Source organism: Ambystoma mexicanum, chromosome 7q, assembly GCF_040938575.1.
Source record: "Ambystoma mexicanum isolate Mex_15411 chromosome 7q, UKY_AmexF1_1, whole genome shotgun sequence".
NCBI lineage: Eukaryota > Metazoa > Chordata > Amphibia > Caudata > Ambystomatidae > Ambystoma > Ambystoma mexicanum.
In genome coordinates this window covers 734,867,874-734,881,872 of record NC_090941.1, presented here as the reverse complement: position 1 = coordinate 734,881,872, position 13,999 = coordinate 734,867,874, and the positions used below count along the sequence as shown (strand labels likewise).

Here is a 13,999-nt window from a genome sequence, read left to right as displayed (position 1 = left end):
GAGTCTCACCGGAACACTTGTAGTGGGGATCTGCCCGTTCTCGAATGTTCTATTGTCCGAGAAAGGGGTGTGCTTGTTGCGGTGTTGTGTGTGTCTCGATGTCCGGGCACTATATACTTCGTTGCCCCAGCTTCCTCACGATTACCAGCTGTGTGGGCTCCGCATGGGTTTGTGCATTTGTTTACTCTCCAGCACGTACTGCACCTGTGGGTGATGTTTCTATCGATTCTCGGATTTGCAGGACCACCTTTCACTGTTGTTCGTTCCCACCTTAGCCACATCCTTTGTTATAAAGCGGGCGCCATTTTCTTTTCAGCCGTCCCCGGGCTCGCAATCACAATTATTCGCACAGTTGTAGTTCTCTGTTTGTGATCTCCTTGGTTACACAATCGTTCTGTTCACTGCATGTTCCGACAGCAGTGTCCTCGGTTTTGGTTCAGGTGCAGCAGTTTTAACCACTGTGTAGTCTAGGATCTTGCAGGATCAGCATGAGCTGCAGGCAAACACGTCCTATCACATGGCTGCTTGGCCACGCCCCCCTGTGCTTTCTTATCCTTTGTTTCTAAATTTAGAGCAACAACGTAATGCAAGCATTCTGCTAGTTAAAGACATGATGTTAAATCGAGGATATGGGCACTTAATCTTTTACACTCAGTTCGCCTTGTTGCTGACCCGACATTGTGATTTCTGCCTTTGAGTTTTTTTTTTTTAAGTATTGTCTTTATCTGTGACTCATTTTCACACACAAAACAAGATCATTAGAAAAATGCACACTTTGAGCCCAAGCCTACTTCTAATTCAACATGCATAAGCTATAGTCTGTTGGGTCAGTCAGTTATTCCTTTCAGTAAGTTTTCGTATAACACGTAGTGACCGTGGGTCTACTCACTTAGAGTTCACCACCAGCAGCTCAAAGCTCTGCGGACACCTGAATCTCTTGGTTGTGGCCGCTTGGTGTTCATAGTCTATGCATTCTACTTAAATGCAGGTATGGAACAAGTGGCCGGGTTCCGGGTCACAAGGACACAGTGCGTCTTTCAAGCCAGATACATGAGTTTTTCAAATTCAGCCCTGGGGACTGACAGCTCTCACCCTACTCCTCAATTCCAAATTGGTTTGGACATTGAACACCTGGTCTCCAGCTTGTCCAGTTCTGTAGTATGATGCAATCCCTTGCCATTGCTGTCCTATGTCATGATGGTAATGGTCCTCAATGTAGTCATTGAGTAAGGAAAGAGTGACCTGTATTCCACTCCTCCCATTTATATGGCACAGTAAAAAACTCTGATACGCAAGTGTGAGCTAAATCAATTCTAAATGAGTTTGTGATACGACTCATTTACATCAGCTGGCCCAGAAACGTTCAATCCTGGAATAATAAATACATTGGGTCAATACATGCATATGGAAGTCCCCATTCCTCAGAAACCTGCAATTCACTCTCTATTATGACCTGCAGTCTCAATGCCACAAATACAGTGTTCCAATGCAGATAATTAGAACAGTAATTCCTTTTCAACGTCCAGCGCATGTAGTAATACCATCAATCTGCCAACTGTGAGAACATATATCTGCCTTATGGCACTGATACACGTCTCTACGCAGTCGATTTGTAAGCAGTAGAGTTGTGTGCACCTTTTTTGTTGGCATTTTAATGTGCATTGCAATGACAATAGGCAAAAAAATATTATGCAATTATTATTCAACATACCTCTCCATCTGTTTGTGATGTTTTTCCTCCCTGGCCTGTGCCTTCATTTGCTGTACTTCAATTGTGTCAGGCTTTCTCCGCCTCATGTAGAGCTCATGATTTCCCATACATAGCGCTAGAATACGCTTGTTAATTCTCAAACGAGGTGCATAAAACACAAAATCCTAAAGAACAAGATAATTAATTTGTGTCATATTTCAAAACGTGTGAAAATGATGAAGACTGCCATTTATTTAAAGGTGATTACTTACAGGAGACTTTTTGTCAATAGGTTTTATCACAAACTTTTTGTCGTTGAATGAAATATTTCTGATTTCACTCCAAGGAAAGCCAATTTTCGGTGTCAACCTGTAAAAAGGCAAGACATTGATCTGAAAAGAAGTCCCCTAACTTTTCTACGTTATTGTTGCATGCTGGCATCGATGGACATGAGAACTTAAATCAACAAACAGCGCAAACTGCAGAATCACTTCTAACCCTAAATATGTTGCCCATCCCGACGCACGCCACCAAATCACACTCAAGTTCCTTGGAAAATATGGCATTTTCTTGCGCAGTGATCCCCCCTCCAAAGGCTGATCCCTTCGTTCCTGAGATTGTGAGCTATGGAACAAGTTACTTACCTGTAACTGTTCTCCAGCCTGGGTCTGGCATGGATTCACATGCTCATGAATATTCCCCGTTGTCAGGCTGGGAATCCACTATAAAGAAAAAAATAATTTTCAGTTTCAGTTCTGAACTGTCTTTCTCCTAACAACCAATCACTGGTCTCTGGGTCATACTGCCCCAAACCAAAGACTGCCCTCTACCTAAGCCCCTCCTCTGGCAGCCATCTTCAGATTTGGTAGCACGTAAAATGGCAGTAGGACCAAGAGAAGAGCCGCAGAGGGGTGGGGTGGTTGCATGTGAATCCATGCAAGACCCATGCTGAAGAACAACAGTTACAGGTAAGTAACTTGTTCCTTCTCCAGCATGGGGTCTGGCATGGATTCACATGCTCACGAATAAAGAATACACAGCAGTACACACATGCACAACCACGGGAGGTGGCAAGGCTCAACATTATGCATCTCTTACCTCCTCACCAGGATCACATTCAAGCGAACAGGTTGCGCAACATTGCTTGGCCGACTCTGGACTCCTCCCTGGAATCCCTGTCGATGCAGTACAATCTCGTGAAGGTGTGCGTCGACCTCCACGTAGCAGCCCTGCAGATTTCCAGCAGGGGCACACCAGACAGGAACGCTGTAGTAGCAGCAATCACTCTGGTCGAATGGGCTCTCGGAAGGCAAGGCAACGGTCGGTTTGCCAACCGGTCACAATGGGTGATGCAGCCAGAGAGCCACTTGGAAATGGAAGCCTTGGAGAGGGCCATCCCATAGTTCACATGTTCAAAGTTCACAAAAAGTTGCAATGTCTTTGGGAAACTCTTTGTGCGGTTCACGTAGAACTTCACCGCTCTAGCCACATCCAGTGAGTGCAAAGTCCTCTCAGCCGGCGACAAAGGCATCGAGAAGAACACAGGTAACACCAAGGGCTCGTTTAGATGAGTCTGACGACACCTTGGGCATGAAAGAGGGGTGCGTCCGTAGCACTACCCTTGTCTCGTGAAATGTCAAGTAAGGTGGTTTACAAGAGAGGGCCTGGATCTCTCCCACTCGTCGAGCAGAGGTGATGGCCACAAGAAACACTGTTTTCCTTGGCAAGCACCTCCTTACAATCTGCCGGCAGATCATAGCCCCCAAACTCTAGTGCTGCAGGAGCCAGGCCTTCAGGTTCAGCGATCCTGGGTTGTGGGGCAGAATCACGCCTCCTTCCCTGACGAGAAGATCTGCGCCTGCCGGAAGCTGGAATGGAGGGGGCGCCGACATGTCCAGAAGGTCCTGGTACCATATCTGTTTCGGCCATGCCAGTGCGACGACGATCATCCTGCACCGGGGCCGTCTGAGTTGATTGACTAGTTGAAGAAGCAACAGCAAGAACGCATACAGAAACAGGCCGTCCCAGGGGAAGGACGCGTTCCCCATGCTCCCTGGCTGGTGAAACCTGCTGGCGAACCTCCGGTGTTCGTCGCCATCACGAACAGATTGATCTGGGGATTGCCCCATCAGCGGAACAGGTGATCCAATTGGTCCTGCCAAAGTTCCCACTCGTGGCAAGAGTGCAGCTCCCTGCTGAGAGAGTCAGCAATGGTGTTCTTCACTCCAGCTAGATGAAACGGGACAAGGAACATCCCCTGGGCTACGGCCCAGTGCCAAAGGTCCTGCGCATCTTTGGAGAGCGCCGGGTATCTGGTTCCCCCCTGCTTCCGGATGTAGAACATTGTGGTGGTGTTGTCTGTGAAGACCTGTACTACTTTGCCCTTGAGGGACGGAAGGAATGAATTGAGGGCCCAAAACACTGCCTGCAGCTCCAACATGTTGATGTGCAACGACTTCTCCTCCGGTAGCCACAGACCTCTTACACGAAGACTTCCAGAATGCGATCCCCATCATTCCAGGGAGGCGTCCGTCGTGACCGTCTCCTGATGAGGTGGGATCTGGAAATCCGCACCTGCGGAGAGATGTGTGTGCACTCCCCACCACCGTATCGCTTGAAGGAAATTCTCGTTGAGTGTGATCTTGTCCTCGAAGCTCCCCTCCACTTGTATCCAGCGGGCGTCGAGGAACTCCTGCAGCGGACGCATCCGCAGCCTGCACAGCCGAACAAGGTAAATGCATAACGACATCATGCCGAGGAGGAACTTGATGGATCTTACCCTTGCAACCTTCAGTGCCAACAGCCGTTGTATCTTGCCCAAGATGGCCGCGACCCTTTCCTCTGACGGAGATGCCAGGCACAACACTCAACAAGTCAGGCTCCCAGAAACAGTGCGTCCACGATGGAGTCAAGCAGGACTTTGCAAAGTTGATTGAGAACCCCAGTTCTGACAGGAGTTGGACCGTCTTCGTCGTGTGGTCGACAGCGATGTCCCTTGAGTTCGCCCGAATGAGCCAGTCGTCTAGGTACGGATACATGTGGTACCCTCGTAGATGTAGTTGCACTGCCACTGGGGGCAGGCACTTGGTGAACACTCGTGGTGCCGACTTCAACCCGAAGGGAAGGGCTTTGAACTGGTAATGTTGTCCTTGAACCACGAAGCGTAGGTACTTGTGGTGTCCCTTGTGTACGGGGATGTGAAAATAGGCATCTTCCAAGTCCAGCGACGATAGAAAATCCCCCTCTTCCAGCTTTCCTAGCACGTGCTGAAGGGTCACCATCCAAAACTTTGGGGACTTGAGGTACTTGTTGAGACGGTGGAGATCCAGAATGGGCCTCCAACCGCTGGTCGTCTTTCTGACGAGGAAGTAACGACAGTACACTGCGGAGCCCCAGAGCCTCTTTGGGACAAGCTGGGTCGCCCCTTTTCTTAACATGGCCGTAACTCCAGCAGCAGCTGAGGGAAGTGGTTTTCCTGACGGGCCACTCGTGGTATTCTTGGATACTTCCGTTGGAACTCTAGGGTGTGTCCGTGGGTGAGAGCGTCCAGCACCCAACAGTCGGTGGAGATGGTCTTCTACAAGCTGATGAAGTTCGCCAGCCGGACTCCACGGCCGGTTCAATCTTGTTTCGACATGGAAGCGCCACCTTGGGGGCCCTGGTGACGACGACGTCCACCTCCAGACTTGGCGCGCCCCCTGTAGGTCTTTTGGGCCGATGAGCGGGGGGGAGGGGTCAGGCAGTAGGACGAGACACCTACTCCGAATCCTTTAGAACAGTGGTCTCCAACCAGAAGATCGTGAGCTACCGGTAGCTCGCCTGAGGTTTCCCAGTAGCTCTTTGATCAGACCCCAAAATGAGCACTGTGTTTATTTTGGAGTCTGAAGTCCATGGGACTTTTCCCGCACCCACTCCTCTTCCTGTAAACAGTCAAAAGCTGTGTGCACAGTGAGAGGAGGGGCTGCACCCGAGTTTGATGGTCTTGGGAAGCGTCCTAACATGGCGTTAACTATCAATAACAAAAGTAAATGGCAAATGTGTGTTGTGGCCATTGTCACCAAGAGGTGCAAATGATTGCTGATTAGAAAGGGTCTGGGTGCATAAATCTGCATGCTGTGTAAAACAAAGCTGGGGTTGTGATTTTTTCAGTCTCACTGTGTTTCTTTAGATTTATTTCAGCTAGCATTACTTTGCATGCTGGAAATGTTGGACTTTCAATCAGAATGGGGGAAATAAAGATACAGCTGCAATCATTTTCTCAGTGCGCGTGTGTGCATAGAAAAATAACCATCCGTGTGAGTCCCAGCTTGCAAGAAAAAAGGTACATCTCGCTTTGCGCGTTTATGGTAAAACTGTGTTAATTATTTTTTATATTTTCAGATATTGAGTTTCCGGTTTTAAAGCTCTAGTACTTACTGTATTAAAGTTTAGGATGAAATATGGCATGATATGGAGGAGCCCACCTCTATGTAGGTCCAAAAACAGGAATTCAAGCCATAACTGTAGTTTTACATTTAAGTAAACATGGAAAACTATTAGCTGCACTGCATTCTGGTGCTTGTCCACTTACATTTATAAAACTAAACAAGAATGTAAAGTGACATGTCTATCAATGCCCGCACTTAAAAACATAATGTGAGATGTTTTATGAAATGATAGTTGGAATTAAGTGGGAAATGTGAGCAGTGGTTTGCATATATATATTTCGATGTGCATAGGATTAATATAGCTTAAACCTAGTTACTAAGTAACAGAGCACTGTACAAAATAGGGTGGTGAATACAGGGAGAGAACATAGAGGCGAGACATGGGATGGGAGAACAATTAACATGGCTGATCTCCTTTGGCTATGTGCACAAATCGGGAGATCTATGGGGAACTTGTACACATGTTCAAATTCGGGCAAGAATTTCCAGCCTTTCAATACTGGGCCCGAAATGGTAAAATTTATGAGCACTGTTTTCGCTAAACAATTCAGCAAAACATATAATTTACAAGTAATTATCTAAAACATGAACAATTCCAATATGTCGGAGAGTTGCACTTGCAAGCCACGCAGGGAGAGGCAGCGATCGTGTGAGCTGTGCACATTGATACTGCCTCCTTCATAAAAGGTATCAGGATGGCCTGTCGCCACAACCATACTCTTTGCTCAAAATGTTAATTTAAATACTCATATGTTGTCTCATGTGTGCATGCTATAAGTCACCACTATAAAACTGTTTTGTTCCAGTGTAAAAAGAAAATGTGCATCTTTAATCTACGGTGCCCAAGTTAAAGTGGGAATGAAATAATAACATTGATGTTTTTTTTTGCAGTAATACAAACAATTTGTGATTCTAAAAAGTAGAAAACTAAATTCTGCAGTCCAAATGCTTTTACAGAGCCGTCCATCAAAAGGGGCTAATTATTTGATGAAAAACAAAAGAAATGCTCTTTTACAGATGGTGCAGTTGTGAAGGGCACAGTGACTCCCATGGCTGAGTCTGTTGTAAGGAAGTTTAAAAACCGTCCTGAATGTATGTCTGTCATGTCAGGTGTACAGTCACTATGGCTAAAACGGTATCTGCAGGTATCAGCCAGTGTGATTGCTGGTCTCTGTGAATCTGCCTTTTTCAGACAGACTTCCTGAAATCAAAACCTTGATCCCGTCTGACAGCATCTGAGTGCTGTTGCTGTTTCAAGCTTTACACCAGATTACTGAGCACTGGTGGACAGCATGCAGGTTAAGCCTTCACATTGAATGACCCGATTAGTTTCATACTTCTGATCTGCTTAACAATTGTTAGGAAATAGCATCTAATACAAAATAATAAAATAAATATGTTTTTGAAGTTATTGATATATGAATATCACAGTAAATACATACAGTATTCCTTTTTTATATGAAGAGCAAATAAACTTCCCAAGAACATCTTGGTGGAAATTCTCATACTCAAAGATATCACCACCCTAGTAGCTCCTGCCTATTGGCCAATAACTCCAAGTAGCTCTTGCCAACAAAAAGGTTGGAGACCCCTGCTTTAGAGGAACTTTGGGATTTCCCTTCAGAAGTCCGAATGGACGGCCGCCGTTGCTGAAGCGTGCCTAGCGCACGAACCGTCTCAGTGTCCGCTTTGATGGTCTGGAGAGACTCGTCCACAGTCTTTCCAAACAAATTGTACCGTCAAAGGGCATGTCCAACAGCTTCGACTGAACATCCCAGCGTAAATTTGTGGTCCTCAGCCAGCTACGCTGACGAAGGCAAACACTGTTGCACATTTGGCGGAAACCTGTGTCGGCAATGTCCGTGTCGACTGTAATGGCGTGGTCCAAAGCCACCTCGCCTTCCTGAAGAATCTCCAATGCCTCAGCCCGCTTGTCGTCGGGAAGGAAGTCCAGGAGGGGGGCCATCTTGAACCAAAGTTCCCTGTCATAATGCGCCACGATGGCGAATGCGTTAGTGGTCTTGATGGCATCCAACTTCTTCCACTCACCGTCCACGAGGATGAGCCCGAAGACTTCTTCTTGGCTGCCACCGAAAACAAAGAGTCCGGAGACGGCTGGGACCATAAACACTTGGGCGCAGATTCCGGCACTCTCTACTTTTCGTAGCGATCCCTCTTCGCCGGAGTCGAAGAAGGGCTGTTCATGAGGGACAAACCCTCGTCCCAAATGTCATCCAATAACGGGACCGAAAGCACAGTCTTCCTCTTCGCCTGCCGGGGCTGGTAAAGGAAACCCTCTTTCTTCTTCTCCTCCGGGAGGCCCTGGAGATCATGGCGTGGAACAAGCCAATCTCGTCAGGCGGTGAAGATCTGGGCGGCAGGGACGGGAGATCCGCCAGACCGCTGTCGTCGTCCAGGGTGAGGGCGGCAAGGGGTGAAAAGGTGGAGGAGGGTAAACTCTCCTCCTCTTGGGTGGTCGTTCCTCCGATGGCCCCGGCGCCGCGGGCAAGGTCGCCGGCGCAAGAGGCATCCTTGTTCGGATTTCCAAACACAGGGTATTGCAGGGCTGCCAGAATTTCCACTGAGATATCCCCCGGCGGCTGCTGGGGTGGAGGCGTTGCTCCTCGTCAGTCTCCTCGTCGTCACCTTTGTCGTCGCCCTTGTCGTGATCCTTCCCATAGGGCCTGCTCTCGACGCATCACCCCTCCTGGAGGACAAGGAGGTTGGTGAGCTCTTTCTCTGAGGAAATGTCTTTGCCCTGGAGGACAACCGTACGCCCCCTTCTCTGCGACCAGGGGAGACGGTTTCGGTGAAATGATGGGCATCACCTTTTCTGTGGTCTTCTTGATGGGCTGGAAAGAGGATTCCCTCCTGGCAGGCAGGGATACCCTAGCCTTAGGGGTCAGACCCTGCAAATCCGCCCCAGCGGCCTTCGCAAGGGACGCTGCCACTACTTCGAGGGAAGTGTTGGCCTTTGTCTGATGCACCTGGGCCTTCACGGCCTTGACCGCGTTCACGGCCTTCTCCTTAGTGGGAGGGTCGTGACCCTGCAACCCTTTGGCCTTCTCCGTCGGTCCGGCTTGGTTCTTCTCCAAAAGCTTTCCCGGATGGTCCGACTTCCTTTTCTTTGAAGAACTGGAGCGCTGGTTCGTGGTCGAAGGTGCTGGAGACACTGAGCTTGCCCTGCCCGCCGAGGAGCCCGTCGTAATGGCGCTCACGGAGGCAGGAGACTCGCGGTGCTTAGCCTTATGTTGGGTCCCTGCAAGAGGGGTACCCTCAAAGCTCTTAGAAGACTGCTCTGCTTTCTTCTTCCGGGCAGGTGAGGCATGTTGCCGGGACTCACCCAGAGCATGGGCCTAGGTCTACAGCCACTCGTTGAGGCGTTTGTGTCGGTCGGCCCGCGTTCGCAGCACCATCTCCCGACAAGCTACGCAGTCGTCCTCCACATGCGTCGGGTCTGAATGCAGGCAGTAGAGGCACAGGGAATGTCCATCGTCCAAAAAGACGTTCTGTAGGTTGCAGCCGGGGCAAACATTGAAGAGAGGCGCCGAGTCCTTCTCCTCTGCCATATCCACGCGGTGAAGGCCTCGAAAAAGCTTCTGGAATCCTCCAAGAGGAAGCTCAACAAAAGATCCGGCCTAGAGGGGCGCTGAAGAATCCGAAAACAGGTCCCTGTTAATCGGAAGGTTAATTGGTGGAGCTTGAGGCTCGATAGACCGAAAAAATAGAGTAAAACTCTTAGAAAAATCACAAAACGCAGCAAAAGCTTGAGAGCTATAGCAGGAGGACTTCCAACACTTGAACGTGCAGTAAAAATCTGAAGATGGCTGCCAGATGAGGGGCTTAGGTAGAGGGCAGTCATTGGCTGGGGGCAGTATGACCCAGAGACCAGTGATTGGCTGTTAGGAGAAAGACAGTTCAGAAGTGAAACTGAAACTGATTTTTTCTTTACTGAGGATTCCCAGCCTGACAACAGGGAATATTCATGAGCATGTGAATCCATGCCATACCCCATGCTGGAGGACCTTGTTATTAATCTTCCTGTTTTAGACCGTGGGCCCTTGGAATTGGCTGGTATGGTAACAGAATTACAATCTAGCAGCATTTCAGCAAAATAACCAAAGATGTCAGAGATTCCTACCTTCATATTATCACTGTACAATTGCATAGTAGGAGAGGTGCCAGGCTTCAGCTTGGACAATTACCACTGAAGGTAAATATGGAGGAAATGGCACAACTGGCCGCACACTGAAATGCAACGTAACTGCTAGTTGGATAGGTTGCGAATGTCAGTGCACATTGCCCATTCCTGTGCATGGCATACTCACTTAAGAAAAAGTTTAATAATCACATTTTGTTTACAAAATGTGTATTGTGAACTACAGAGAAGTGTTTACACTTCTGCAAACTATATAGACCATTTGTTCAAACTGGGAACATTTAACTTAAAGTTTCTCTGTGAGCAATAGGAACATTACAAGTCACCCCGATTTCGTTTTGTGTTTCCCCACTTACCCAGCTATTATTTTCTGTGTGCGCATGCATCTTCTCTTATTGTAAGGGCCCTCCATTCTAGGCTACTTATTTAACCTTGCGCTACCCCAAAATCTTCTTCAATTCATCCTCCCAGTCCATGTCACATCTGCCCTGATTCGGAAAGTTCTTGGAGCTCACCTTTTGCACACAGTGCTAACCGCAGCCCAAGCAGACAGTTAACCCCCTTTTCCCGCAACACTTACATGCCCAGTTCCATTTCTCAATCACCCTGCCCCATGTTCCAGAACCCCCGGAAAAGTCCTCTCTATGAATGCATTCTGCATGAACATTCTATCCTTTGACACCGCTGAGGCTTTTACCCTCCTATGCATGTTGGCTGAGAAACAAACATGGAGATACATTTTGAGTGATAGATTCACTTCTTACTGTAGATCCAAATAATCTTATAATGCAAGATTTATTTTAACTGATACCGATTTCGAATGTGGAAACATGTTTTGCAGTTTGCAAAAATGTGTTAAGAATGAAATGTATGCCCATTTGAAAGATTTAGAGATGTTGTACTCCTACAGAAGAAAATAAATATGTGATTCCTATTGTCCTAGTAAAAGTTCCAAACCGAGCCTCATCAAAACGTTTTGGCATGCCCTTATATGAGTGATCCATGAATGCAAGTCCTCAAAATGTCACACAGTCAAAGCAGTTCTGCAAGGCGGTATGACCTCAATCGACGTGAGAGACTGACCAGCAGATATAGGACATGTGTTGATGATGTCCTTGCTCCACAAGAGGTTGCAACCAAGTACTGAATCTAAAGGTTCATATACTTTTTCCCATTTTAAATGCTGAATAATTTCATGGATAAATAAATGTTGAAAAAAATGTAATGATTTTATTAGGTGCGACAAGGCCAGTTCCATGGCCTTGTCAAGAGGGGATGGAAACACATCTTATATAGGGGTGGAAGGCCTACTAGGGAGAAATACAGATCCAGTCATACCCTCAAATGGGATGGTGGCAGTTGAGTGCCCCTGTTCCTGCCCACGACTTGTGCCAGTATGTTCTTGTGCAGTACAAAAACGTGTCTCACGCGATGCCTTGCAAACAAAATCCTTGCCAGATTCTTTCCATCTCTCATAGGAACAATGTACCAGGCCGAGAAAGCAACGATAAACCAGCAGATAGAGAGCAGTCACCCAGCGCCACACGCTATTCACGCAAGTCAGTCAGAGACTGAAACCCAACCAAGTGTGAACAACCCTCAGTCAGCTCGCTCATCCAGCTGCTGATGTGAAAAGTAAGCGGATGGAGCGATAGGCCACGGGAGAAAAGCTGCGCACAAACGGCGATAAGAGGGCCAGTGCTCCACGGCAGCAACTGCAAACAACCTTGGGTTTCCGACAACTCGCTAGACTTACAAGAAATAAATGAGAGCCCACAAAGTGCGCACAAAGGCCCTCATTACGAGATAGCCGGTAGGAAATCCACAATAACGGCATGCCGTAGCTACTGTTACCGGCATGCCTTGAGTCCGGAATCAACGTCTGATTCCGTGCATGACTTGCCGTAACAAATGGCATGCAGGTAACGGCAGCGCCGGGATACCGCTAAAGCATCCAAAAACCCACGTAACGGCACCATCAATGCCCTTGGCACCGGCATCACCAACCCGCAAATACCAGCACCGGCATACCAGTACCGGAAACTACGTCATCGCACCGAAACGGGAAATGCACCAGCGGCCAATCCATTCCAATCCTCCAAACACAGGAGCTGGAAGTTGAAGACCACAAAGGGACATGTCAGCTACCCGGGGGAACGTTTGCCGCCGCAAACCTAGGTTTAGTGAGCCGGAAATAAATATGCTTGCCGACACCCTCGTAGACAATGCTGACAAGGTATTTGGAGTGGACCTGTGCAAGCCTGCAGAAAAAGGAGATCTGGACCGAAGTGGCCAACAAGGTGTTAGGGAGAATTCTCTGTTAAGGCTAATTTCCCAAACCTAGTGAGTCCCCCAGCAGCTTTGCTGGATTTTTGGGGTTTATTTTTTTCTCCTGCTAAGAGTGAGACTCTTTTTCTCCCACTCTTAGACATGATTTGAGATATCCTTTGACTTTGTAATGTGTTTTATGGGCTATGGGGTCTTTTACTCCATAGGGTTTCATGTATGTTTGGTAAGTGTGTTACACAGCACCCTCAGTGCAGTAACACAGGGGTGTCATAGTGACCCCCAAACATAGACTCCATACCCTGGGACTGACTACTGTCTCCCAGGGCATGTAAAGTCACCATTGACTTTACTAGTCTTAAATTGGGAACAGAACCAGTACAAACCATCATATTGTGGAAGTACTGGTAGGGGTAATTAGATTGCCCCTGGGTCTGGTTTTTTTTCGAGGGGGCACTGTGCAGTGCCCCCTCGTCGAGTTTCTGTCTGGTGGCAGTGGTTACCACGCGAAATATTCCACCGGAATATTCCGTATGGGATTTTCCCATTCATTTTAAACACACCACTTTTTGGTGCAATGTTAAAGATACCGCCGGGTTATTTATTTAATATTTATTCCCCGGTTGGGTCTTTTTGCCAGGACTCGGTTTTAAAATGGTGTTTGTGTTTGCCTCTGTAACTCCAACCCAAGTCGAGCCCTTTGTTCCACTTTTTGGCGGGCTTCTCCACAGAAGCCTCCAAAAGTGGTACCACTCTGTCTGGGTCTACAGGATGTGTGGGAGGGGGATTTAGGCACCCTGGACTGAGTTGCCTCGGCAACTCAAGTCGCACTCTGTGTGATTGGCCCAGTGGTGAGCCGCCCGGCTCACCACTTAGCATGTTTGAGTGACAGCTAGGACTGATGAATGGGGGTTTGCTGCATAAAAGCAGGGCTTTGGGAACTGGAACTTCAGAAGCCGCCACAGGACCAAAGAATCCGAAGAGGGAGAAGCTGAGCCGACCTGCAACAACAACACCACCGGTGGAGCCCTGCTGAACCGACTCACCACTTCCCAACGACAGAGAAGATCTTCATCCCGGAGAGTCTTCTTCCTCTGAACTGGTGGGGATAACCAGTTTGCCCTCTTTTTCGCCTTCCTGGATCGTCTTGTGGTCGAATCGCCCGTGCCAAGCACCCCGGCGGCCGGATAGCCACGCTTCACCACTACCGCAAATAAAAGGGTAGTACCTTTTAACCGGGAAACTCCGCGGCTGGTTTCTTCCCTGGCAGTGCAACGACCTTCAGCTTTCCTCCACGTCGAGATCTCCTCTTCCCCTGGACGAAGCACCGACTTGCACCCGCTGCCAGGAACAACTGCCCCCGCTGGAGCCTTCTCACCATTTCAGGTACTGAGTCCCGCCTGGTCTCCCTTGCAACAGACTGTTCAAGGTGTCCCG

At 48.3% G+C, this 13,999-nt stretch overlaps 1 protein-coding gene across 3 annotated transcripts in view; it reads right to left on the bottom strand.

The window, feature by feature from the left end:
- RDX (radixin) overlaps window positions 1-13,999 on the bottom strand; it is a 1,120,111-nt gene that overhangs the window by 338,636 nt on the left and 767,476 nt on the right. For all 3 annotated transcript variants that reach the window (XM_069639966.1, XM_069639965.1, XM_069639967.1), the window contains 2 exons: window positions 1,963-2,059; window positions 1,712-1,875 (listed from right to left, as the gene is read on the bottom strand). In XM_069639966.1, coding sequence (XP_069496067.1) covers window positions 1,712-1,875; window positions 1,963-2,059 — 261 coding nt within the window. The remainder of the gene's footprint in view (window positions 1-1,711; window positions 1,876-1,962; window positions 2,060-13,999) is intronic.